Below are 25,350 nucleotides of genomic sequence, written 5' to 3'. Positions count from 1 at the left end.
TCTATCACTGGGAGAAGTCAGGGCAGAAACTCAGGACAGGAACCTGGAGGCAGGAACTGAAGCAGAGAACACTGAGGCGAATTGCCTATTGGCATGCATTCTGTGGCTTGTTCGGCCTGCTTTGTTCCAAAACCTAGTATCCCCTGCCCTGGGTGGCTCCACCAATAATGGGTTGGCTCTCGCAGATAAGTCATTAACCAGAAAAATGTTCTATAGATGGACCCAGATACCGGATGGAGGTAATTCCTCAACTACCCACGTCAGACTAGTTTGTGTCATGTTGACAAAGAAACTAACCAGCACCCTTGTTATATATGATTTTTCTGTTGTCTTTACCCCCAATCCACATAAGAATGAAAACCTCTCCACCACAAGAGGAGTGTTGTTTTGTTCAGAGGGTGCCACCCAAGAACCACTTCATAATGACTGAAACATCTGATATTCTTTTTTTTTTTTTTAAAGATTTTTTATTTATTACATATACAATACAGTGTTCTGCCTCCATGTATGCCTGCATGCCAGAAGAGGGCACTGGATCTCATTTTAGATGGTTGTGAGCCACCATGTGGTTGCTGGGAATTGAACTCAGGACCTCTGGAAGAACAGTCAGTGTCCTTAACCTCTGAGCCATCTCTCCAGCCCAACATCTGATATTCTTGTTCCCTTCCCCCTTCTGAGTTCCTTGATGGCGAGGGTCTGTTTTCACCTGCAAGATCAGCCTTCTGTGAGCATGTGCTGAACATTCAAGAGAAATTAGTTTTATGGATTCTCCTCTGTCTAGGAGGCAGTTCAATTCTACGATAATTTCGATGGACGGAAGTGAAGAAAAAAGTTCTTTTATGCATTTTCAGGTTTCCGGGTCATCTGTTGGCGGTGATATTCTTCACTAAACATCCTGATACCATCACTTAAGAGTTTGGTGTCTCAAAGTTGTTTTAATTTGCATTTCCCTTATCGCTAAGGAGGTTGAGCATGACCTTAAGTGTCTTTTGGCCATTTGAATTTCTTCTGTTGAGAATTCTCTGTTCAGTTCAGTGCCCCATTTTTCAATAGGGTTAATTAGCATTTTAAAGTCTAGTTTCTTGAGTTCTTTATATATTTTGGAGATCAGACCTTTGTCAGTTGCGGGGTTGGTGAAGATCTTCTCCCAGTCAGTGGGTTGCCTTTTTGTCTTAGTGACAGTGTCTTTTGCTTTACAGAAGCTTCTCAGTTTCAGGAGGTCCCATTTATTCAATGTTGTCCTTAATGTCTGTACTGCTGGGGATATACGTAGGAAGTGATCTCCTGTGCCCATATGTTGTAGAGTACTTCCCACTTTTTCTTCTGTCAGGTTCAGTGTGTTCAGACTGATATTGAGGTCTTTAATCCATTTGGACTTGAGTTTTTTGCATGGTGATAGATATGGATCTATTTTCATTCTTCTACAGGTTGACAACCAGTTCTGCCAGCACCATTTGTTGAAGATACTTTCTCTCTTCCATTGAATACTTTTAGCTCCTTTATCAAAGATCAGGTGTTCATAGGTTTGTGGGTTAAAGCTAGGGTCTTCTACTCGATTCCATTGATCGACTTCTCTGTTTTTATGCCAATACCAAGCTGTTTTCAATACTGTAGCTCTGTAATAGAGTTTGAAGTCAGGGATGGTAATGCCTCCAGAAGTTCCTTTATTGTATAAGATTGTTTTGGCTATCTTGGGTCTTTTGTTTTTTCATATAAAGTTGATTAATGTCCTCTCAAGATCTGTGAAGAATTTTGATGAGATTTTAATGGGGATTGCATTGAATGTATAAATTGCCCTTGGTAGAATTGCCATTTTTACTATGTTGATCCTCCCAATCCAAGAGCAAGGGAGATCCTTCCATTTTCTGGTATCCTCCTCAATTTCTTTCTTCAAAGACTTAAAATTCTTGTCAAATAGATCCTTCACTTCCTTGGTTAGAGTTACCCCAAGATATTTTATGCTATTTGTGGCTATCATGAAGGGTGATGCTTCTCTGATTTCCCTCTCTGCTTCCTTATCCTTAGTGTATAGGAAGGCAACTGATTTTTTTGGAATTGATCTTGTATCCTGCCACGCTACTAAAGTTGTTTATCAGCTGTAGGAGTTCTTTGCTCGAGTTTTTGGGGTCGCTTATGTACACTATCATATCATTTGCAAATAATGAAAGTTTAACTTCTTCCTTTCCAATTCGAATCCCTTTGATCCCCTTATGTTGTCTTATTGCTATTGCTAGAACTTCAAGCACTATATTGAAGAGGTATGGAGAGAGTGGACAGCCTTGTTGTGTTCCTGATTTTAGTGGGATGGCTTTGAGTTTCTCTCCATTTAATTTGATGTTAGCTGTCTGCTCGCTATAGATAGCTTAGTTATGTACGACCCTTGTATCCCTAATCTCTCTAAGACCTTTATCATAAAGGGATGTTGAATTTTGTCAAATGCTTTTTCAGCATCTAATGAAATGATCATATGTTTTTTTTCCTTTCAGTTTATTTATATGATGGATTACATTGATAGATTTTTGTATGTTGAACCAGCCCTGCATCCCTGGGATGAAGCCTACTTGATCATAATGGATAATTTTTCTAATGTGTTCTTGGATTCGGTTTACCAGTATTTTATTGAGGATTTTCGCATCGATGTTCATGAGTGAGATTGGCCTGTAGTTCTCTTTCTTGGTTGGGTCTTACAATGGCACTAGGTTTCGATCCTAATACATGAACTGGCTTTGTGGGAGCCTAGCCTGTTTGGATGCTCACCTTCCTGGACCTAGATAGAAGTGGGAGGACCTTGGACTTCCTGCAGGGCAGGGAATTTGGGCTGCTCTTCAGTACCTAGAGGGAGGGGAAATGGAGTGGGGGGAGGGGAAGAGGAGTGGGGAGAGGGGGAGGGGGCGATGTGTGGGAGGAGGGGGAGGGAAATGGGAAACGGGGAGGAGGCAGAAATTTTAATTTAAAAAGAATAAAATAAAGAAAAATAAATAAATAAAAAGAGTTTGGTGGTGAAATCTAGACACATACATTTATGATGTTTAAAAACTGCCTGCTTTCACTCCCACCCCCTAGTATTTGTATATGACTCTAACAGAGCTAGATGCCAAGATCTGGGAAGCATTTTCCTGGACAGAAGCAAGGAGTGGGAGGAGCAGTAAGACTGCCAAGGCTGTTTCCTTGAATTGCAGTTTGGAACCAGTTACAATACCGGAGATGACCGGAACTCACTCAGTCTTAAGGAAGGAGTACTGTGGAGGGTGCCTAGAGTTTCTGCCACAGGCTGTTAGATAGCTGTTTAAAGGCTCTTTACTGCTTTGCAGAGAGGATCAGAGGGGGAGGGCAAAAAGGAAAGGGTGGGAAAGGTCCTCTGGCAGCCTACTCATAAACATTCCAAGTAACTTCTTGTCTTTCAACACCAGGACTTTCCTTAACTGGGACTGGCTCGGGCTACTATAGAAAGCCCTAAGAACGCGATCAGCACCCGAAGGCACCACGTGGGTTCTTTTAAGAGGGTGCCCTGTCCCTTGCCCCGGCGGGGTGAGAGAGTCCAGGGCTGCCTGGGTGAGTGTGCGTGAGGCGGCGGCCAGGGCGAGGGGCGGAGGGTGGCGCTGGGCCCACGCTTTTCCCCGCCGCTCTGGCAGCGGCGGTGGCTCGGCGGGCATGGCAGAGATGCGGTCGGGGCCAGTGGCCGGGCCACAACTCAACGCGCTGCCCGACAACTCGCCGCTGGTACAACCCGGCTTGAGGGAGCTGAGGCGCCGAGCGGAAGAGGCGGGCGTCCCGCAGACCCCACACCCGCTCACAGATGCCTTCTTGCTGCGCTTCCTGCGCGCCCGGGATTTCGATTTGGACCTGGCCTGGCGGGTAAGTGTGAACCGGGCAGGATCCACGGGAGCCGGGCTTGGAGATGTGGCTGCAGGTGCGCCCAGAGCCCCGGGTGTCCCTCCTTCCCTCCCCGCGGAAACTGGGGTCCCGACCGTCCGGTCGGACTTCTCTCCGTCCAAGACGGTCTCCAGGATTAGGCAAAGTGGAGATGCGGAAACTCAGCCCTTACACACCTGAGTAACTCCAAGAGAGGTCAGAGAAGGACGAGATGGACATCTGAAGGCATCTTGAAAAGGACTGTGCTAATAGAGCTAAATGACAGGGCTATCAGGCAATTTGGCATGTTTGGAATTCAGGGCGGGAAGCGCGATTCTTTTGTGCTACAGGTATTCACAGCACGCAGGGGAGGGATCCTCGGACTAAAGAGGTGCGACCTTGAGTTTGTCCATCAGGGTCAGAGCTCTTATCTGTTTAGTAACTGTGAGGACAGGACAGTAGTTTCGAGAATTGTACGTTAACCTGTAACTGCTAGAACAAGATGTGCCCAGCCCTGTGCTTGGCACAGAGTAAGTGGTCAGCGGTCAGCGGGAGATCTGACCATGACCGAGACCCTTCTCCAAGGGAAAACACTAGGGTGCTGAGTTCCAACATCTCTAAATTTATTGAAACTAATTTTATTGGATAAGTGCTATGTATGGCAAAAGCAACACAAATAATACAAAATAGTAAAAAGTGCACAGGAACTTCTGAAAAAAAGAAAAGAAAGAAAACTTCCCACCACAAACTTTAGTTAGTAGTTGAGTGCCCAGAAGTAACATTACCTGTTACTTCGCGCATGTGGACTGTGTTCTCTCGTACAGGTGCCTGTGTTTTTATTTTTTATTTTGGCTTTTCTGGGCCACTTGTTGCATGGAGTCATGTCGTGTGAGCACAAGCATACACACCTTACACTTTTTTGGATTCTTATTTTCTCTTAAAATGGAGGTATTACATTAAACATATCTAATCAGTTCCCTGTTTGTGGCTGTGGAGATTGTTACCAGGTGGTGCTAGGACCCGTGCTCACTGCTCATACCTTCATCCAGTGATGGGGACCCCAGTGTCACCATGCTCCCTGCTCATGCCTTCATCCAGTGATGGGGACCGAGAACTGCCATGCTCATCATTTAACCCTTCATTTAGTGTTCCTCTTTTTTTTTTCCCTTTTTTTATAGCCTCATTCTGTCTAGCTGAATAAAAAATGCCATTGGCAAGTGGGTGTCTATTTTCTTCTGTCACTGACTTTGCATTCTAGTTTGTCTTTATACTTCATACATAAATGGGAGCTAACCTTGATGCGTCCTTACTGCACAAGTTCATCAGTTGCCAAAGTATGATGCTCCTGTTTTCAGTGAAGAAAAATGCAGCAGCTTTGCAGAGAGCTTTCACGTTGTTTGCTACACCGATAAAATGTGCACTGCATAATGGTGTCTTATGCATAATAGTGCCTCCTAGATGAGAAACAGCTTTTCATTATAGCATGCATTCATTTTGTTATAACTGAGGTTAACCACATTTGAGATATCTAAAACTCATTTTTCCAGTTATCTTTATTGTTTTAGCCACTTGTTCCATTTTTTTGCTTCAAAAATACCTATCTACAGCAAACAAATAAGGTCTTTGTCCCAGCTTATAGCCTTTCTGATATTTAAACCCTGTCCTTTCTGAAAGACTAGAATGTTTAAATATGATTAAAAGTATTGACTAGTTTTTGTTTGCTCTTGGGTTTCATTGGTGTTTTGTTCTCTGGTGACGTCAGCCGGGCATCAGGAGGAGGCTCCCAAGCTCACCGTGTCATCATCAGGACTAAGTCCTGATGCGCAGCAGCCATGGAGCTGGGGAAACAAGCTTTCTCCATCTGTCCACTGTTCCTTGTTTTTATTTATTTTTATATATTTTATATACATTTATTTATTTTTGAAGAGCCTTTCACAGGACCAGCCTTTTCCTCTTATGGGACTGAACTCAAGTTTTAGACAGGACAAGCACTCACTATACTATTGTATGAAACCCTTACCCTCTGTTTGGGGTACTGCAAAATTATTTTTCTTTCTTTTTTGAGCTGAAGATTGAACCCAGGGCCATGTACATGGTAGTACAGTCATCCAAACTGAGCTGCATCCCCAACCCTTTTATAAATGCTTCTACCAACAATTTCTTTAGAAATGGATTATGAATTGCTCTTTTTTCAATGTTGATTTCAATTTAATGAGATTATTTTGATGTTAGGAATTAAATAACAGCTGCACCTAATAAATTTAATTACCACTTCACTTCTTTCCCTGTTCTTGCTGGGTGTGAAGTTTCTGAACATGGTGATCAATGAACGCACTAGCATGCACTTGGCAGCTACTGAATATTAAAACACAGTCCCTATATTTGAAAGAAGTTCTTAAAAATACAAGGAGCTATCTAATAACTAAATCTATGAACTGTTGGTCTTAGCTGCTTTTTAAACAGTCATGCATATGCAGGTAAGCATATAGAATCTGTCTGTAGCCTTCGCGAGAATGTGTACATTTCCTGTATTCCGTCTTTTGCTGAATGATTTTCATTGCACAGACCCTTGATGAATTGCCTAGTAGGGCTGTGTCTGAGACCGCTGGACAGAACCCAAGTCTCTGCTTGTGACCTCTCTGTCTTGTCTGCCAACTGGAAGGAAAGAGGAAAGGGCAAATGTCTGCAACTTTCTATTTTTTTCTGAAGTGGTAGTGCAATCTCTCCTCATGGTGTATAAGTTCTAACACTTTGTAGGAAGAAAATTCTAGAATACCCTCAGTTATATTCTTATTATTCTGGTTTTCTAAGCTTTGGTAAATTAGTATTTTCTAGTCTTAATAGCTTTCAGTACTCACTGTTAAGCTGCAGCACAGTAGAATAATTAACCCATCAGTACTCAGACAGCTGTAGAGTAACCCATCAGTACTCAGACAGCTGTAGAGTAACCCATCAGTACTCACACAGCTGTAGAGTAACCCCTCAGTACTCACACAGCTGTAGAGTAACCCCTCAGTACTCACACAGCTGTAGAGTAACCCCTCAGGACTCACACAGCTGTAGAGTAACGCCTCAGGACTCACACAGCTGTAGAGTAACCCCTCAGGACTCACACAGCTGTAGAGTAACCCCTCAGGACTCACACAGCTGTAGAGTAACCCATCAGTACTCAGACAGCTGTAGAGTAACCCATCAGTACTCAGACAGCTGTTGAGTAACCCATTAGTACTCACACAGCTGTAGAGTAACCCATCAGTACTCACACAGCTGTGGAGTAACCCCTCAGGACTCACACAGCTGTAGAGTAACCCCTCAGTACTCACACAGCTGTAGAGTAACCCATCAGTACTCACACAGCTGTAGAGTAACCCCTCAGTACTCACACAGCTGTGGAGTAACCCATCAGTACTCAGACAGCTGTAGAGTAACCCCTCAGGACTCACACAGCTGTAGAGTAACCCCTCAGTACTCACACAGCTGTAGAGTAACCCCTCAGTACTCACACAGCTGTGGAGTAACCCATCAGTACTCAGACAGCTGTAGAGTAACCCCTCAGGACTCACACAGCTGTAGAGTAACCCCTCAGGACTCACACAGCTGTAGAGTAACCCCTCAGTACTCACACAGCTGTAGAGTAACCCCTCAGTACTCACACAGCTGTAGAGTAACCCCTCAGTACTCAGACAGCTGTAGAGTAACCCCTCAGTACTCAGACAGCTGTAGAGTAACCCCTCAGGACTCACACAGCTGTAGAGTAACCCCTCAGTACTCACACAGCTGTAGAGTAACCTACCAGTACTCAGACAGCTGCAGAGTAACCCATCAGTACTCAGACAGCTGTAGAGTAACCCATCAGTACTCAGACAGCTGTAGAGTAATCCCTCAGGACTCACACAGCTGTAGAGTAACCTACCAGTACTCAGACAGCTCTAGAGTAACCCATCAGTACTCACACAGCTGTAGAGTAGCCCATCAGTACTCACACAGCTTTAGAATAACCCCTCAGTACTCAGACAGCTGCAGAGTAACCCACCAGTACTCAGACAGCTGTAGAGTAACCCATCAGTACTCAGACAGCTGTAAAGTAACCCATCAGTACTCAGACAGCTGTAGAGTAACCCCTCAGTACTCAGACAGCTGCAGAGTAACCCATCAGTACTTACACAGCTGCAGAGTAACCCATCAGTACTCACTGTTAAGCTGCAGCACAGTAGAGTGCTCATATAGCTGTTAATCTGTGGCTCAGGGCTTTGGTTGAAGCTCAGGAAAGCCTGTGCTACTGGATTGCTTCCCTGGATCCTTCCAGTCCGAACAATAAGCATGAAAATAGCCTCCATCTGTTTGACAAGAAAATGTCTAGTTCTTTACATTTCTGTCTTAAGCTTGAAGGATTCACAATAGAATACTGATAGTTTTTATAAGAGCAAGACAGACCATACTACACATGTGCGCATGCACACACACACGTATGTATGTGTGTATGTATGTATGTATTCCTTGAGTCTTGCCATATAATTCCTGGTATTTTTTGAGGACTCTACCGGCAAGAAGACCAACAGTGTATATGTTCCACTAGACTTTGGGCCAGAAGTGAACCGAAATAAACTTCATCTCTTTGTAAGTGGCATCATCTATGTTAGTATACTCTTAGCAACAAAATAACCCAAAACTATTTTTTCTTCTTCTCCATAATTTCCATCAGACTAGCTTCTTTTTGTGAGGTTTATCATACCATATGTAAATTTCAATCTTCATTTTTCTTGGTGGATAAATATAATTTCTTAAGGTTTCATTACCTATGTAATGGGATAATGGTAATTTCTTATAAGGTAAAACTGAGAAGATGGTACTGTACTTCATAAAAGTGGCATGAATACTTTGTGTGTGTGTGTGTGTCTGGTGTCTATGTCATGGTTTGAAAACAGACAGAAAATGTAAGAGAGTACCCACCATAAACAAAACATTTTAAGTAGACATTTCTAATTTTTGACTGAAATAGACAGCTTTCAGTAACAATAGTAAAAAATATTTATTTGCAGCTGTTTTGTTTTTTTTTTGTTACTGTTGCTATGGACTTGAGTTTGGTTTGAGAATTGCTTAGTAGCAATTTGTTTTTATTATTAACATTTATGCCAACTGTATTTGTGAATTTGTTTATCAATGTAGAATAAATGACCAGAGATTTGGATTCTTAGCCCTTGGAAGACTTAAGTGTCAAGATGCATGGCAGTGATTGTTCATATTTACAGAGATGATTCTTTTCAAGCGTGGGCCCAGCTGATGGCTTCACACATTGATCTGTTCTTTTATTCAACCTGTTTTCATCTCCTGAGGCCACAATCTGAAGATATTTGCTGAATGTGCTGCCTCCATTAGAACGACCCTCTCTAGCAAGACACACTTTTACATTCCCAGGACAATGAAACCATTATTCTATATGGTCACCAAGGTGTTGCTTTCAGCATTTCCACAGAATACAGATTTAAAGACTTAACCTTTGTCTGAGGAAATTGTCAAAATATAACTGAGTATCATAAAATGCTATTGACACTGATTCTGATGCCACCCAGGACAGGAGGAGCAAGTATGTGGACAGAATGAATGCATCAGAGCTACAATGTGCCTCTTGTTCTTGCAGCCTTTGGAAATGTCTATTTAGGTCACCAATTATTTTTGCTGGCAAATTGAGTGATTTTCTTCTTTCTTACTTTGCTGCATTTGACTATTAGCAAGTGTCTTGTGTAAGCTAAGGAGACTTCATTAGATGCTGAAATGACAGAGATAGACAGAAAAAGAAGATGACAACATGAGAATAGGAAGAGGAAGAGGAAGGAAGGAGAGGGAGGAGAGGACCACAGAAGCTCTGTCCTGTAGGATTCCATGGTGATACTTTTCTCATAGTCCAATTGGCCCTTCTCCAGCTCAGTGCTAGCCAGGGACTTATTCCCCAGCTCAGAATTCCCCTTCTGTTTAAACTATTATACAGGAGGATTATCTGGATTACCACTGTTTTATGGCTACAGCTATCATGTTTATGGTAACAGATTTCAAATATGAAGTTCCTTTGATGAAGATTCCCCAGATTAAGACCCTAAGTCAGTGAAGGACAAAGTTCCCATGCAGAATCTTCCTAGTATTTCCACAAAATGCTTGCCATTTCTTTGCCTTTCACCTAACTGAGGTTTGACATGGCTAAGAGCACCCTTTAAGCATAAAACAATTCAATGCCAATCTAGGAAATATGACAATGCCAAAAATCAAAAGAAAATTGATGATTGATAATAACTTTTGGTTGACTGGCCAATTATTATGGCACTTCTGTGGGTGGCACAGCGAGTTTCCTTTACACTGTATTTTGCCAAGATCTAAGTTGCAGTTATATAGCTTCTTTACTTCTAATTTGTTTGATTGGATTTCAGTCCTTCTTCCAAAAGTATTAGGGGTAGCATTTTAGTTATCTATTGCTAAGTAGGAAACCTCCCTTAATGTTTTTGATGTACAGCATGATTCCACACTTGCCTGTGCTCTGTGACTTGGCAAAAGCTCAGGGCAATGATGCATTTTGGTTCCTCATGGTATCCAGTAGGAATCTGACTTAAGTTAGACTATATAGGATGGCCTCTCCACTTCCTGGGTTTCTCTCCATGTGGTCTGCTCCCATCCAGTAATCTTACATATGCCTGGCTCAAACTCAGAAGGCACCAGGCTTTTGGGTCCAGCATAGTTTCATTTCCATAGCTCCAGTATTTGACACAGCAGGGTATAAGATCAACTCACACGCACAGCCAATTCCATGTCTTTCGGGAAGGTATACATCAGAAGGTCTGGACTTTCTTGTGACTATTTTGGGAGACTGTTAGGGAGGGCAACTAAAAATGACAGAGTCTTGAGTTCATGGCCAACTCCTGCGGTCTCGAATTCTTAATGAAAGGAGCTCTGTCTTTTATAATGAAAAAAACTTCCAGATTCTGATATGATAGATGACAATGTTCACACACAATATCAACCCTTTCAACTGTTTTACAGAATGTTTACCATGTACATCATTTATGGACACATTTAATTTTATTTTTCAGTTACTGAAGAACTATTATAAATGGCGAGCAGAATGCCCAGAGTTAAGTGCAGATCTGCACCCTCGGAGCGTCATTGGACTTTTGAAGGCTGGCTACCATGGAGTGTTGAGATCCAGGGATCCCACTGGCAGCAGAGTTCTTATTTACAGAATTGGTAAGTCATATGCAGCTCATTTCCCTCCTGTTTTGTTTTGACTTCTCCCTTTCATTACTCGCTGTTCTGGTGTTTCTTTTCGCCAATGTTTTATCTCATCAGGCTGCTATAGTACAGTCCCATAGACTGGTGGCTTAAACACTGAATTTTAGTTCTTACTGCTGGAGGCTGTGAAATCCGACATCAAAGCACCAGTGATTTTGATCTGATGAGGGACCATTTTTCTGGTACACAGAGATTTTCTCAGCCTGACATGACATAGTATAAAAAAAATATAGTCGCCCTTGGGGCATCTTAAAATGGCACTAATCTCATTCATGAGGACTCTACTTTTCTTCCCCAATCATCTTCCCAAATCTACTTCCCAACACCATGAACTACATTGTTAGGATAGCTCGGCAAATCAAAGTGTTTGCTACAAAAGTCTGATGGCCTGAGTACAAACTTTGGAACCCATAACAAAAGGAAACACCCGACTCCCTAAAATTATCCTCTGACTTCTATATTTGAACCTTGGCATACGCTCTCTCTGCCTCTGTCTCTCTGTCTGTTTGTATGTATGTGTTGTGCCTGTCTCTTTCTTTGTGTGTGTGTATGTGTGTGTATGCGAGTGTGCATGTATGTGTATGTGTGTCAGAGGGGTGCAGGCAGAGCACTACCATGAACTTAGAGGTAGATTTCTAGCATATAACTTTGGAGGAGACATAAATTTTCAGATCTGTCAGTGGTGACCTGTAATCTCTGTTGCTTCTTTAGTTCTGTGTGATTAAAACTTCCAGTCAAGAGAAGAGACTCTCACTCTCCCAGCTCTGCTTCATAGTCCATTTAAAAGAATGCTGCTAATCAACATTTCAGGAGCAGAATTTCCTTCAAATATACTTACGAAGAACTATCTCTGTCTGTCTGCCTGCCTCAATGGAGTCTCAAAATACTGGTCATGCAGACGAACTTTGAAGTTAGCTGGCTTTGAACTTCTGGGCTCAAGCGATCATCCTGCCTCAGCCTCCTAGTACTCAGTGTGATTCCAGGCAGGTACCATGCCCAGTAGCCCTCTCTTTAAAGATTTAAAATGCACATGTATCAGTGTTCACTACTTACCTCTACATAAGACCTCTGCCTTTATCTCAGTTGCTTGCTTCTTTGTCAGGAACAAGATACTGCTTTTAACTCTTGAATGTAAGTGAGTATCACTGGAGTCTGCATGTGATATCACCAACAAGCACAAAGTGGCAGCTTTCCTGTCCTTCTGTTGCTCCATGCATTCCAAAGGAAGCTTCTTAGGGATGGGGTGGCCAGCATATATGTTTGAATTAGCAAAGAAACTAACATATTACAAGAACTTAGGGTTTAACAGTAGAATTCAAATTTCAGATAAACCACAAAGAAGTTTTTAGTGTTCCCAGGACACACTTATACGAAATCTTGTACCCAGTTTACCTGAGATTCACCTTTAAGTGATGTTTATATTTTATGTTTATATTTTATGAGCATAAAAAGCGAAACATCCTGATGCTTTATTTTGTCCATCTGCCCCCTTTTAAGTGTCTGGGTTTTGGAGTGCCTGGCTGGGCATTTGTTGTTGTTTGCTTTGTTTTTCTAGTTTAGATACTGAGACAAAATAGGTGAAAACAAACTTTTTATAGTGAGAAAGCCAATACGATTTTTTGGTCGCCAATATCTTAGTAGCACATTAACAGCTCTATTGGATAGCCTAGGCTTCTGGAAGTATAGTTACTTAAAAGTGTGTTATTTAGGAGCTGGGACAACAGCTCAGTTGGTAAAAAGCTTGTTATGTAAGCATGAGCACTTGAGTTGAGATTCCCAGAACCCATGTAAAAAGCTAGTGCCCGCTCCAGTGCATGTCTATAATCCTGGTGATGGAGACAGTTGCCTGGGGCTTGCTGCCCATAAGTCTAACTGAATCAGTCAGCTCGAGGCTCAAAACATAAGGTAGAGAATGATAAAGACGTTCACCATTGACCTCTGACCTCCATGTATAGCCACATGTGCTTATTACACACACACACACAGAGAGAGAGAGAGAGAGAGAGAGAGAGAGAGAGAGAGAGATGTGTTGTTTAACTCAAAGATATTTAACCTCAAAGATACATAGGTTGAAGGAAGGTCAGGAAAGAAAGGTATATTATAAGCCTCCTGTGTGTTGTGTTATTCTAGAATGAAAGGAAGAAACTCAGAAGTATTTTATGAATAAAAGGACAGAATAAGATTTTGTAGATTTTCTCAATTTTATTGAATTGATGGAATAGCTGCATCTGTGATAAACTTTTCCCCTAGAAGCCTAGTGCAGTAACCTCCCCTCTGTACTATGTCTGCACAGTAAAAGCAGTGAGAAAATGCAGAGTCCTTCCTTTTGTGTGCACTTCTATCAGCACCATGACAGAGGATGTAATCTGAAGCCTTTACTACTACCATACTATAGCAGCAAAAGCAATTTTAGCAATGAAGATTCCGTTTCAATCATATTTTAATTGAGTTATTATGAGTTGAAGCTATGGGGCATGTTGACTTTATTGAAATCTACAAAATGCACATAGTAAAAACCTATAAACACAGAGTTGCTGTGAGAATTACATCTTATTTTATATAGCACATGCATGCACATATATATGTACACACACACATATATAATAAGAACATTAACTGACACACAATAGTTAATAAATGCTAAGTAGATTTAGGGAAGAAATAAAATTCTAATTTCTTATGTCTTTCTTTATGGCGCTTACTTAGCTTGTACCGTGCAATAGAACCTCAGTGATGCCCCTGTTTGACAGTAACTACTAGCCTGCACATAACTATAGCATATATATAGCAAAGTGGAATTGAAGCTGTTGGGATGAGGAACTGAACTTTTAATTTATACTCACAGGAGGTGAATACAGAACAGAACAGGTCTGACAGGTCACTGGCTCAGAAATTAGTCAGAAACTGTTTTATAGTCTGCAAATCCCCTTTGCGAGCTCACGTTTCATCATTGTTGCTTTCCGTTCTGAAATTCCTTTCCGTTCTGAAGTTCCTCAGGACACTGGCCTCAGCCTTCACTTCACATGCATCTTATCTCTAAAAATTAAAAAAGTTATGTGTATTTGTGCATATCTGTAGTGTCCTAGTTTTTGAGCTGAATAAATACTTCCCATATTCTTACCAAGAATCTGAGTTGCTGTAAATCAAAGGGAAATCTCATGGCCATCTCTTCCCTTTCTAGGTCTTTATCTTTTTCCACACAGCGTTTTAATACCAACTAGCAATTAGAGCTGTTAAGGCTCGGCCTCTGAAAACAAAAACTCCTCCTTGGTCCCACTCCAGCCTCTACCTGCCACCTCTGGTCTCAACTTTCCTGCCCTCAGCCAGACTCTTTGTGTTCCTGCCAGTCACCAGACATGGTTCTCAAGATTCTCATGTAAGCCCTGGTCTCATTTCCCTCCCAACTCTCTGAAAGGACTTTAGGCAACTGTGGTAAGCAATCCTCTTTCCAGCAAATCTGCTCAACGGGCCAAGTTCTATTTGGCTTCTGCAGTAGGCCAGCACTTCTCTCCTGTGAACCACTGTTCTGTGCCTCTGTTACCATGCATTCCAGGAGGCTTTCCTTCATCCAGAGCGGCCTTTCTTCATTTCTACCACAGGAAGTACCTGCTTTCATCGGCCTTTCAGTTCTGGAATTCCTTGGGACACTGGCCTCAGCCTTCATTTCACGCGTATCTTATTTCTAAAAATTAAGAAAGTTACGTGCGTTTGTGTATATCTGTAAAGAGGTTTGTGCACACGAGTGAAGATGGCCAGAGAGACCAGAGACAGTATGGGGTCCCCTGGAGCTGAGTTACAGGAGGTTGTGAGATGTTTGTGAGAAACGTGGGTTCTGGGAATGAAATTCAGGTCCTCTGCAAGAATAGAACACTCTTATCTGCTGTGTCATGTCTCCAGCCTATCAGCTTCTCATATGTATCTTTATCTCTCTCTCCTGTAAAGGAGGAAAACAGATCTATTCTAGACAGTCTCTATCATAGGTATATACACACAAATGATTACCAGAACTGTGTCTTTACCATGTTTTATTCTTTGGGGATTCAGATTAATGCAATTGGTTGTCTGTTCTTCCTGCATCCAGTTGGCAGTCTTCTGGGCAACATTCTAGAATGTGTACATATGATCTTTCTACCCCCAAACACTATCTCAATAAATAGCACAGACAACTTACTTGGAAGCCAAAGCAAGGATATTTGAATTTCTGAGCCTTTCAATTTCTTAGTTGTTAAACTTTCTTTTATTCTTCTTCCCTCTTTTCCTCCCTTCTTCCCTCCCTTTGACAAGATCTCACAGAACCTAGACTGGCTTTGAACTCAATGTACAGCAGAAGATGACCTTGAACTCCAAATCTCTACCTTCCAAGAGCTGTGATTCCAGCTGTGCACCACCACACCCGACCTGAAACATTTTCTGCTTCACATACCCTTTAGGCATTCAGTGGACTCCAGTCTGAATTGCTATGCATTTTTTCAACTAAGGAAAAATTTTTCTATCATTAATGTTCCATTCTTGTTTCCTGCTTTTTTGTTTGTTTGTTTGTTTCTGACTTATTTGGGTTTTGAAATGTCCAGATTCAGCTGCATTGGTCTCAATTTTTTTGACAGTACCAGATTGTGTTCTTTTATGTGAGATTGGGAAACATTCTTCAACTTGACTTTTTAAACCATTATTCTTTCGCTGGTTGGCTCTCTGCTGCGACTTAACTAACCCATCAACTGACGTTTTTCAGTTAATTTTTATTTCTAAGATTTCTACTGAATTTTTAAAATAGCCTCTCTTATAAAATATAATATTTTTATTTATTCTTTGAGAATTTCATTCATGTGTATATTTTGATCATATCTACCTTGTCAAGCTCCTCGCAGACATCACTCCACATCCCCTTTCCAAACTCCTGTCCTTTCTTTAATAACCCGTTAAAGTCCAATTAGTGCTGTCCATATGCAATTGAGTATACAACCATCCCCTGGAACATGGGCAGTTGAGCAGGGGTTACATCCCTGAGTACAAGAGGCTTTCTCTTCCCAGAAAGGTCATCTGACAATAGCTTCTTGCCAGGATGGGGGTGCACTGAGTCCTTCCCCTATTCACGCTGGAATGTTCACTGACTTGATCACAATTACCACAGCTGTCGTGAGGTCAGGAGTTCACCAGCATTGCCATACCCAGAGGACAGGGCTTCCCAGGAGTCTGAGCCAACTTCTGCTTCTTACAATCTTTCCACTAGGTCTTCTGAGATGGTCCCTGATGTGGGGTGTGTGTGAGTATGTGTGTGTGTGCACGCGTGTGTGTGCCTGTGCGTGTGTGTGATAGATGTCCCATTTATGGCTGAGGACTCTGCTCCACAGTCATTTAGTCTCTCCACTTTGACAGTTGGTAAATGTCAGTGTAACTGCCATCCACGGCAAAAAGAAGTTTTTCCAGTGAGGGCAGAGAGCCGCACTGATCTATGTGTATAAAGACAAGTATTTAGAAAACAGTTTGCTACTGTAACCATTTAGTAAAATCGTGGTAATAGATTCCCCCACAAGGGTTATGACCTTCCTGTCTATCGTCTTGTGACCAGATTTACAATACCAGGTATGTGGCAGGCCTCACATATAATTGGGAAGGAGTTGCTTGCATAGTGGTTATGCCACTATTGCCACAATGGGCAGATCTGGCTAGATCTGTTATTACGGAATCTCTCTGGGTTCACAGACGGGTAAGGGTGTTGATGACTTTTATCCTGCAGTAGCATATATTACACCTTTCAGCTCCAGGAAAGCTAGCTAGCTATGAGGAGGCTAACCGGTCCTGTGATGATGGAAGTGTGTGGTGTCTTCAGCAATATGGTCTTATCGCCAATAATTACCCTCTCTGAAACATTTCTTTATTTATTGTGTGTATGCTTGTGTGGGTGCAGGGGTGTCACATCATGGGTGAGGTCAGAAGTCTACTGTACTATCAGGAACCAGTTCTTCCCTTCTACCACGCTGCTTCCTGGTATCGGGCTAAGCAGTCCGACTTGGTGGCAGAAGACTACGCCCACTGAACCATCTCGCTGGCCCTATCTATCCTTACAAATAGCTTCTTCTTCATCCCTCACATCTGTGAAGCTATTCCTTCTTTTCATTCAGCTTCGTCTTTTAACTGTTTTCTTGATTTTTACTGCTTTGTCTATGGTGTTTGGTTCCTGTCTTCTTGTATGTGTATCGTATGACAATTTTTAATAAATCTTGATCATTTTTAAAGACAACGTCCTTCCCTGACCGTTACTACTATCATTTCTGCTTGCTATGACCTGTCTTAAGGATGGTGGGGAGGGACAGGCTGTGTGGACAGGAATTTCAGTACCTCCTCTTACCATAGGTACTGTGTTTTCCCTGGGTGTGTATAGCTGCCTTTCCAAGCCAAGCTTCCTGCCCAAGCCTGTAGGGGCATGACTGATGTGTGCTGGTCCCTGAGATCTGGCAGATGACCAGCTTGTCTATGTGCTCTACAGGCTTTTCCTTTAGCAACCTCTTTGGTTGCTGTGTTAGTCATCTGTCCATCATTGTGACAGGGTTCCTGAGGAAATCAGTGTGAGAGGAGGAAAGATTGGCTTCAGAGGTTTAAACCCATCATTAGTTAGCATCATTACTGTGGGCTAGTGTTGATGCAGAATGCTGTACCAGGGAGAATGTGATGGAGGACAGCTGACAAGAGTATGGTGACCAGGAGTCAACAACTGAGAACAAGAGACAAAATATCCTCGTCAAGTGCACACACATAATGTCCCACTTCCTCCAACCAGGTCCTACTTCCAAATTCTCAGTATCAGCCGCCTGTCTGCTAAGTTATGAATCCATAGATGCCTTAGTTCACGGATGAGCTTAGGGTCCTCTTGAGCTAGTTCCCTCTAGACAGCATGATCTCTGGACACCGATGGACATGAGCTGGTGGGTAGACTTCAGATCCAAACCACAAGCTGCTGCGATTCTTGCTGCTGATTGCAACCCAGGCTCACACTTTTTTATTTCTGATCTTGGAGCACGGTCAGAGGCATGTTCATTTCCAGGCACGACCCTCTCTTGAAGTGATGATGTGATCTCATTTATCAATCACATTTGATCTGCATTTCTGGATATGATTCTAGGCCATGTTCTTAAAATCTATTCATATCCAGAAATTTAAGGAAACAGGGAGAAGCAGGCAAATATTTGGACCTCAGTTCAATCTATTTATTACTTAATTCATGATTCTTTGTTCATGATTTTATTTTTACACATCCTTTAGGCCTTAAAATAATTTGTTCCCTTAAAGAATCTTTCTGATTCTTCACACAGTGGTAAGATGCAATGTCTTTTTAATTTATTGTAGCATCCTGGGACCCAAAAGTTTTTACAGCCTATGATGTATTTCGTGTAAGTCTGATCACATCAGAGCTCATTGTACAGGAGGTGGAAACTCAACGGAATGGAGTCAAGGCTATATTCGACCTAGAAGGCTGGCAAATTTCTCATGCATTCCAGATTACCCCATCTGTAGCCAAAAAGATTGCTGCTGTACTTACAGTGAGTATACATTGAAACTATTAGTGTGTATATACATATATGTGTGTGAGTATGTATATATATATGTGTGTGTGCGTATACATTGTAACTGTTAAATATATAACAGTGTTTAATTGTGTTTGTACATTTTTTGAAACAAATATTGTACATGATAGATATATTTAAAGAATGTCAATAGTAAATATGTTATTTATTAAAAATGTAACAAACCTCAAAATTAAATACTTTCAAACTAAGTAAATACAGAATATACACATTTAAATATAAAGTGATTTTATTTTATTTTTGTCACTTAAGTTTTCTTCCTAAACTAAAATGTTGACTCAAGCCAGGTGTGGTAGAATATATCTGAAATTCTGGCATTTAGCTGGTACAAGCAGGAGGATCAAAAGGCCAGCCTGATGAGACCTGGTGTCAGAACAATAATAACAACAGAATGATAATAACAAATTTTTGACTCAAAAATTGTTGTGGAAAAGAATATTTGTTTAACTCTGTAAAGACATGTTGCATTTGTTTATGTTGCAGAATATTTTCTAACTATGGAAAGATGTGTTGTATTTGTTCATGTTGATTTGTTTAACTATGGAAAGATGTGTTGCTTTTTCACCTTGCCTGCCTAATGCATTTGATTGGCCTAATAAAAAGTTAAACAGCCAATAGCCAGGCAGAGGAGGGATAGGTGGGACTGGTGGGCAGAGAGAAAAGGGGAGCCATCTAGGCAGCCGGCCCAGACCAAGTCAGCCAGACACAGAGGTAGCAGGAAAATAGGATGGACGGTACACAGATGAGGTAAACGAGCCTTGGGGCAGCACATAGATGAATAGAAATGGGTTAATTTAAGTTCAAAAAGCTAGTAGAAACAAGCCTAAACTAAGGCTGAGCATTCATAATTAATAATAAATCTTATGTCATGGTTTGGGGGCTGGCAGTCTATAAAACCTCCTACAAAAATATAACAATGGTGCAATGTCACATGTCTTGCTAGCTATAAATTGATATGCCTTTCTTGAGAAATCAAATCTTTGTGTATATACCTGTGTTCGATATACCTGTATTCTTGTGTGTATACCTACACATGCATGAATGTATGTAAGAAAGCCAGAGGAAAACCTTAGGTTTTGTTTCTCTGTTGCCATTTCCCGTATTTTGATACACAGTCTCTCATTGGTCTTCACTGATTAGATTCATTGACTGGCTGGTCAATGATCCCCAGAGGCCTTCTCCATCACTCCAGTGCTAGGACTATAAGCATATACCAACATGCTCAGTTCCCCACAGCTCATCAGTTTAGGGATCAAACCCAAGTCCTAATGTCTGCATGACAAGCATGTGAGTAACTAAGCCATCTTTCTAGCCCCCAAAGTCTTTTTTAAAATGCCATTATCGTTAACCTAGTAATACTACTTCTGGGACCCAGCTAATGAATTATCTTGAATACAGTAAGGGCACTGTACATTGTACCAATAATAGTTTACTATGTGCTAGATACTTTCCTAAGGCTTCCAAATGTTTTTATACTTAATGGCCATCCTGGGTGATGGCAGACAATGACAATTTCAAACCAGCAGTGACCCTAGGACCCTAGTGCAGGTCTGCAGAGTGTAAAAGCTGTTCCTCAGTTACGTCTCTTGCTAGGCACAGACAGTGCCTTGCAGCTTAACGTAGAGGAAAGTTAAATACAACTTACTTGCCCCAAAATAAGAAAGTGAGCACTTAAATGATGACATTCATTTAATGGACCATCCTAACAACGTTAAAACTCACGATGCTCACCACAAATTATATTGCAACAATGAGACAGGGCAGAATGCAAGAAGGCAGTTAAGTTTAAATAAAATTATACATAGATTGTGGGAAAAACCCAATTAATAATACATCTCAAAATGGCAAGAAGGGGAAAATTTCTTCATAAAAGAGAAAAAGTATGTATTAACCTCAATTACTAAACTTTTGGGTAAGAAAACTGAATGAGTTTATTTTTTTTAGGTATTAACATTTTAAGCTTTCTAAGCAGTGTATGACTTGGACACTAAAGATATATACCAATGTAAAAAATTTAAAATGTGTGTCTATTATGATATTGTTTCAGTTTTCATGGATGCTTGATGTTTTTCCTCTAAAAATATTTTTGGTAAAAATATTGAGTTAAAAATGTCTCAAATTGTGATTGTTTCCTTAGGAGAAGCTTTATGTGTGACTAGGGAGTGGATTTTCTGATCCAAGTGTGTAGATGGCTATTAAATACTTGGCCTAAACTAGGAGGATAAAGCCTTCCTACAGGTCTTTTTTGAGTCCACTGACAGTGATAGATAAACCAGGCTTTTGTGTTGATGGAATAAACCAGTTTGAAAATGGAGTCACACTTTAGAGTCTGTTGTAAATGTGTGTGTGTGTGTGCATGTGCACACACGCATGCATAGAGGACAGAAGTTAATGTCTTCTATTGTTCTCTATTTTATTTTTTGAGACAGGGTCTTAAAATCAACCTAGAGCTCATCATTTCTTCCAGGCTGGCTAGAGAAGCAATTGCTTGCCTCTGGTCCTCTGCTCTGGGGACAGGGCAGCCATGGCAACTGTTTATGTGACTGCTTGTTGCCTGAACTCAGGTCTCCATGCTTGCATAGAATCACTTTACGCATGGGCCATCTTCCAGACCATTGCCATAAACTTATAATGTGTTCATGGAAGAGACTTCTCTTTAGGAATGTATCTGCAGTATTTATGTTGTGTTCTTAAGGTTGATTCTTTTTCCTTTCAAAAGGATTCCTTTCCTCTGAAAGTTCGTGGCATCCATTTGATAAATGAGCCAGTCATTTTCCATGCTGTCTTTTCCATGATTAAACCATTTCTGACTGAAAAGATTAAGGGCCGGGTGAGTAAAATATATTCAACCTATTTTATCTCCTGAGAACATTCTTGCCTTTTCCCATTTAAGGACAGTTTTACTATATTCCCATGTCCCTTGGCCATAAACCATTGGAAAAATATTGAAAATCTTATCAAACATGTCAAGGACTCTTATAAATTAAAATTTACTTTAAAAAATCTAGCATTCCTGGCTGTGAGACTCTGGGGAAACTGACGTGCATTTATCACTGGAGAGTAAAATATATTCCCTGTAGAGGGCAGTGTGGTAATAGTTATGACAAACTATGTCAGCATTTTCTGGAAATTCATCAGCTAGATATAGCTGTGTACCAACAAAAACATAGATACAGAAAAAGATTAAAACCATCAAGCATTCACCATGAGGGGCTGGTCGAAGTAACTGTGATAGATTCACACAAGACTGCAGGGTGTGTTTCAAGGTGAGATGTATTTCATGCAGATCAGTGTTGATATTAGGCTACCTTTTTTTGGGAAAGTGGGAGAGTAAGAACATATAATTATGGTTGCACCAAAATGTATTTTGTCAGGATAAACAGAAATATGGGTGATTTCCAAATGATCCAGTGAGGGTGGGTGAAGGCAGAGTTAGTAGCAAAATCCCTGCATGTTTTTAATCTTGTTTTGATTTCTAAGTTATGTGAATGTGTTGCTTATATAAATAAGAATTCATAGTGTCTTAAGTATCAAACACACGTAACTGAAACACATTATGCCTGGGGAGTATGATTTCATGTCTGACCGCTGAATCAAAGGGGTTGGCTTTCACTAACCTGTCCTGCTGAGCTTTATGTAGAATTTTTTGATTCAAGTTTTGTTGTTTATAATGTTTGAAAGGTTTAAAAGTTTGTTCTCCACAACAGCAACTGCTTCCCTGCACTGATCCGCAGAGGATCATTCTTACAGCTTCCATTCAGGGTACTGTTAAGCTGTCCAGCTTGTCCCTTACTTCTAGGTTCAAGTGACCCTCTCACTTCAGCTTTCCCAGCCGCTGGGGGATGCACAGGTTGCGCCATTTGCCTGATGCAAATGGTTCTGGAGGATCATTGTGACTTAAGCCTAAAAAAATATAAGTAGTGATGGTATTTATTATGATGGTGTTAGTTATAATGAGATACTTAGAAATTTTTCTTCCATCTTTAGAAAGCATAACATCTTATACCTGGTCAGAATACTATGATCCTATAGAGGTTCTTTGCAGTTTAGATGATCCAGCTGGTATTTCTATTTATTTCCTTAAACATTGACAATTCTAAGCATGTATCTCATCTATTTTGCTCATTCCCCGACCCCTTACCCTTTTCTCAGGCTACCCCACTGCTATTGAACTACTTCTTCCTACCCAGTCCCTCTCCTTCTTTCTTGTATTTTTATTGCTATTTGTGACTTCCAGTGGGTATTTCTGTCTTAAAGAAAAGATTTGCTCTATTCTTTAGTTATTTGTATGTCTGTGGGGAGGTATGTATCTATGAGTGCAGGTGCCCCTGCAGGCCAGGAGAGAGTATCAGATCTCTTGGAGCTGGAGTTAGGTGTGGTTGGGAACCACCTGATACAGGTTTTAGAAACTGAGCTCTGGTCCTCTGGAAGAGCTTCAAGCACTCTTATCTCTCCAGGCCAATTTCTTTCTGTCTTTCAGAAAAATCATACCTAAATTCTAAGCTCTAGTGAAGCTGGCCACTTCTGGCTACTTTGAATTTAGGATTTTATGTAGGCAGTATTGTTGTCCCTTCGGTGTAACTTAGTAACGTTGGATACCATCTGAACTCTTAAAGTTCTAAAAATAAGTATATCTATTTTGGGTTATATTCTGAACAATTAAAAAAATTGAGAATAACTAAATCGAATGAAAAGAGAGAATAAAAGCCAAAAAGAGAAAAACTTTAAAGGCTCAGATGTTGGGACTGGAGAAATGGCTCAGTGATTAAGAGCAGTGCCTGCTCTTCCAAAAGTCCTGAGTTCAATTCCCAGCAACCACATGGGGGGGGGGGGGCTCACAGCCATCTATAAGTGAGAAACGGGTGCCCTCTTCTGGCCTGCAGACATACATGCAGACAGAACACTGTATACATAATAAACAAAACAAAAAACAAACAAAAAACCCTCAGATGTTAAGTGAAGCAGCTTGGTGAAAGTCAACTCACATCAGACTTGCCAAGATGGGTAAAGAACCCAGGCACTTTTCCTTCTCAGCCTCTTGGCAAACAATATACATGTCAATATTTCTCCTTTCCATAGAAGATAGAATTTCTTCTCCGCTAACTGATTGCATCTTAGATACTCTAAAAATGTCAAGGGGTTGCAATCTGGAGTTACAAACTGCCCAGTGTTGGTGCTGGGAATGAAGGTTCGCTGAGTATCTCTCCCTTCCCAACCCTCATTGTTCCTGCAGTTCTGCAGGGAAATGATCCACAGAGAGGCAAGAATGAAACTCGGTTCAGCAATGACTTTAGTTAGTCAGGCTGGCTCAAATTTCTGGAGTCTGACTCCAGGCGGTTTATCTCTTAGAAAGTTAAACACAATAAACTTTGGGGAACAAGTTTCCTCCTGACAATTGTCACAACAAAGCTTAAAGCGGTGCTACGTGGGAACTATTTTGCAAACTGTGTCTTATTTGGAAAGCACCAGTGACCCCTTTCACAAGAACGGGTTCTGTTGACTGAGGCGGGTCTAGGGATCAAAGGTTTGTAATAAGCATAACAGCAAAAAAGACAAATAAGCCTCTTGGGGGTTGGAGAGATGACTCAGAGGTTAAGAGCACTGGCTGATCTTCTGGAGGTCCTGAGTTCAATTCCCAAAAACCACATGGTGGCTCACAACCATCTGTAATGAGATCTGGTGCCCTCTTCTGGCCTGCAGGCATACAAGGAGGCTGAACACTGTGTACACAATAAATAAATAAATAAATAAATAAATAAATAAATCTTTTTTAAAAAGCCTCTCTTGCAAAATACGTGTTTTTTTTTTCATAAGAATGTGTTATAGTGACTTAGAAACAACACTTAGGAGTCTGCGGGATTCTGGTGATGGCTGGCTCAATAGAACAGCTAAAGGTTACCAGATTGTTAAACAACATCCGCTCCACCCAGATGTCAATTTTGCCCATTGAAGAAAAAAGCCTGTGTGTTTAGCAGTTCTTGTTTCTCTAGTGTAAGCCTGGGGGCCTCGTGCCCTTCTACACCCCTACCTGTGGGAAAGATACTTTTGCTTATTCTTTAGTAAGATCCACTTTTGATTTCTATGCCTTGCTTTATTTTGCCTTTACTGGTATTCTACTCTTTTAAAAATTTTAAATGAAAATTTAGGGTTCACAACTGTCATAATTTCTTGATGGTATTGCATCCATTGTCTGCAATTATATAAATTGCTCCTCATGAGCCTAATTGTGAATGCAACTATATGCTTCTATTTACTATGAATTAATATCAGGTAGTAAATTTTATCATCCTTTTGTAAATATACAAATGCAAATCTAAGAAAACACTAAAATTATCATCTACATCAGCATAATCTAAATACAAGTACCATTCCTAGATAGGAGAATAATAAAGGATGCAGTATCTATATGTTCCTGCCAGGCTCAGTGTATCCTGTTTTGTGAGGTTTGTTTTTCCACTGGAAATGCTTCTATTATGGTGAAGTCAAAGATAACACCTTCTTTTCTTTTCTTTTCTTTTCTTTTCTTTTCTTTTCTAATTAATTTATTTATTAAAGATTTCTGCCTTCTCCCCGCCACCGCTTCCCATTTCCCTCCCCCTCCCCCGATCAAGTCCCCCTCCCTCATCAGCCCTAAGAGCAATCA

At 41.0% G+C, this 25,350-nt stretch overlaps 1 protein-coding gene across 1 annotated transcript in view; it reads left to right on the top strand.

The window, feature by feature from the left end:
- Positions 1 to 3,579: 3,579 nt before the first annotated feature.
- Positions 3,580 to 25,350, top strand: part of Ttpa (alpha tocopherol transfer protein) — a 29,183-nt gene continuing 7,412 nt past the window's right edge. The window contains exons 1-4 of the mRNA XM_057790660.1: positions 3,580 to 3,855; positions 10,929 to 11,082; positions 18,469 to 18,662; positions 21,427 to 21,537. Coding sequence (XP_057646643.1) covers positions 3,652 to 3,855; positions 10,929 to 11,082; positions 18,469 to 18,662; positions 21,427 to 21,537 — 663 coding nt within the window. The 5' untranslated portion in view covers positions 3,580 to 3,651. The remainder of the gene's footprint in view (positions 3,856 to 10,928; positions 11,083 to 18,468; positions 18,663 to 21,426; positions 21,538 to 25,350) is intronic.

Source organism: Chionomys nivalis, chromosome 16 (genome assembly GCF_950005125.1).
Source record: "Chionomys nivalis chromosome 16, mChiNiv1.1, whole genome shotgun sequence".
Lineage (NCBI taxonomy): Eukaryota > Metazoa > Chordata > Mammalia > Rodentia > Cricetidae > Chionomys > Chionomys nivalis.
Note: the sequence above shows the minus strand (reverse complement) of the source record. Positions and strands in the feature narration are given on the sequence as shown.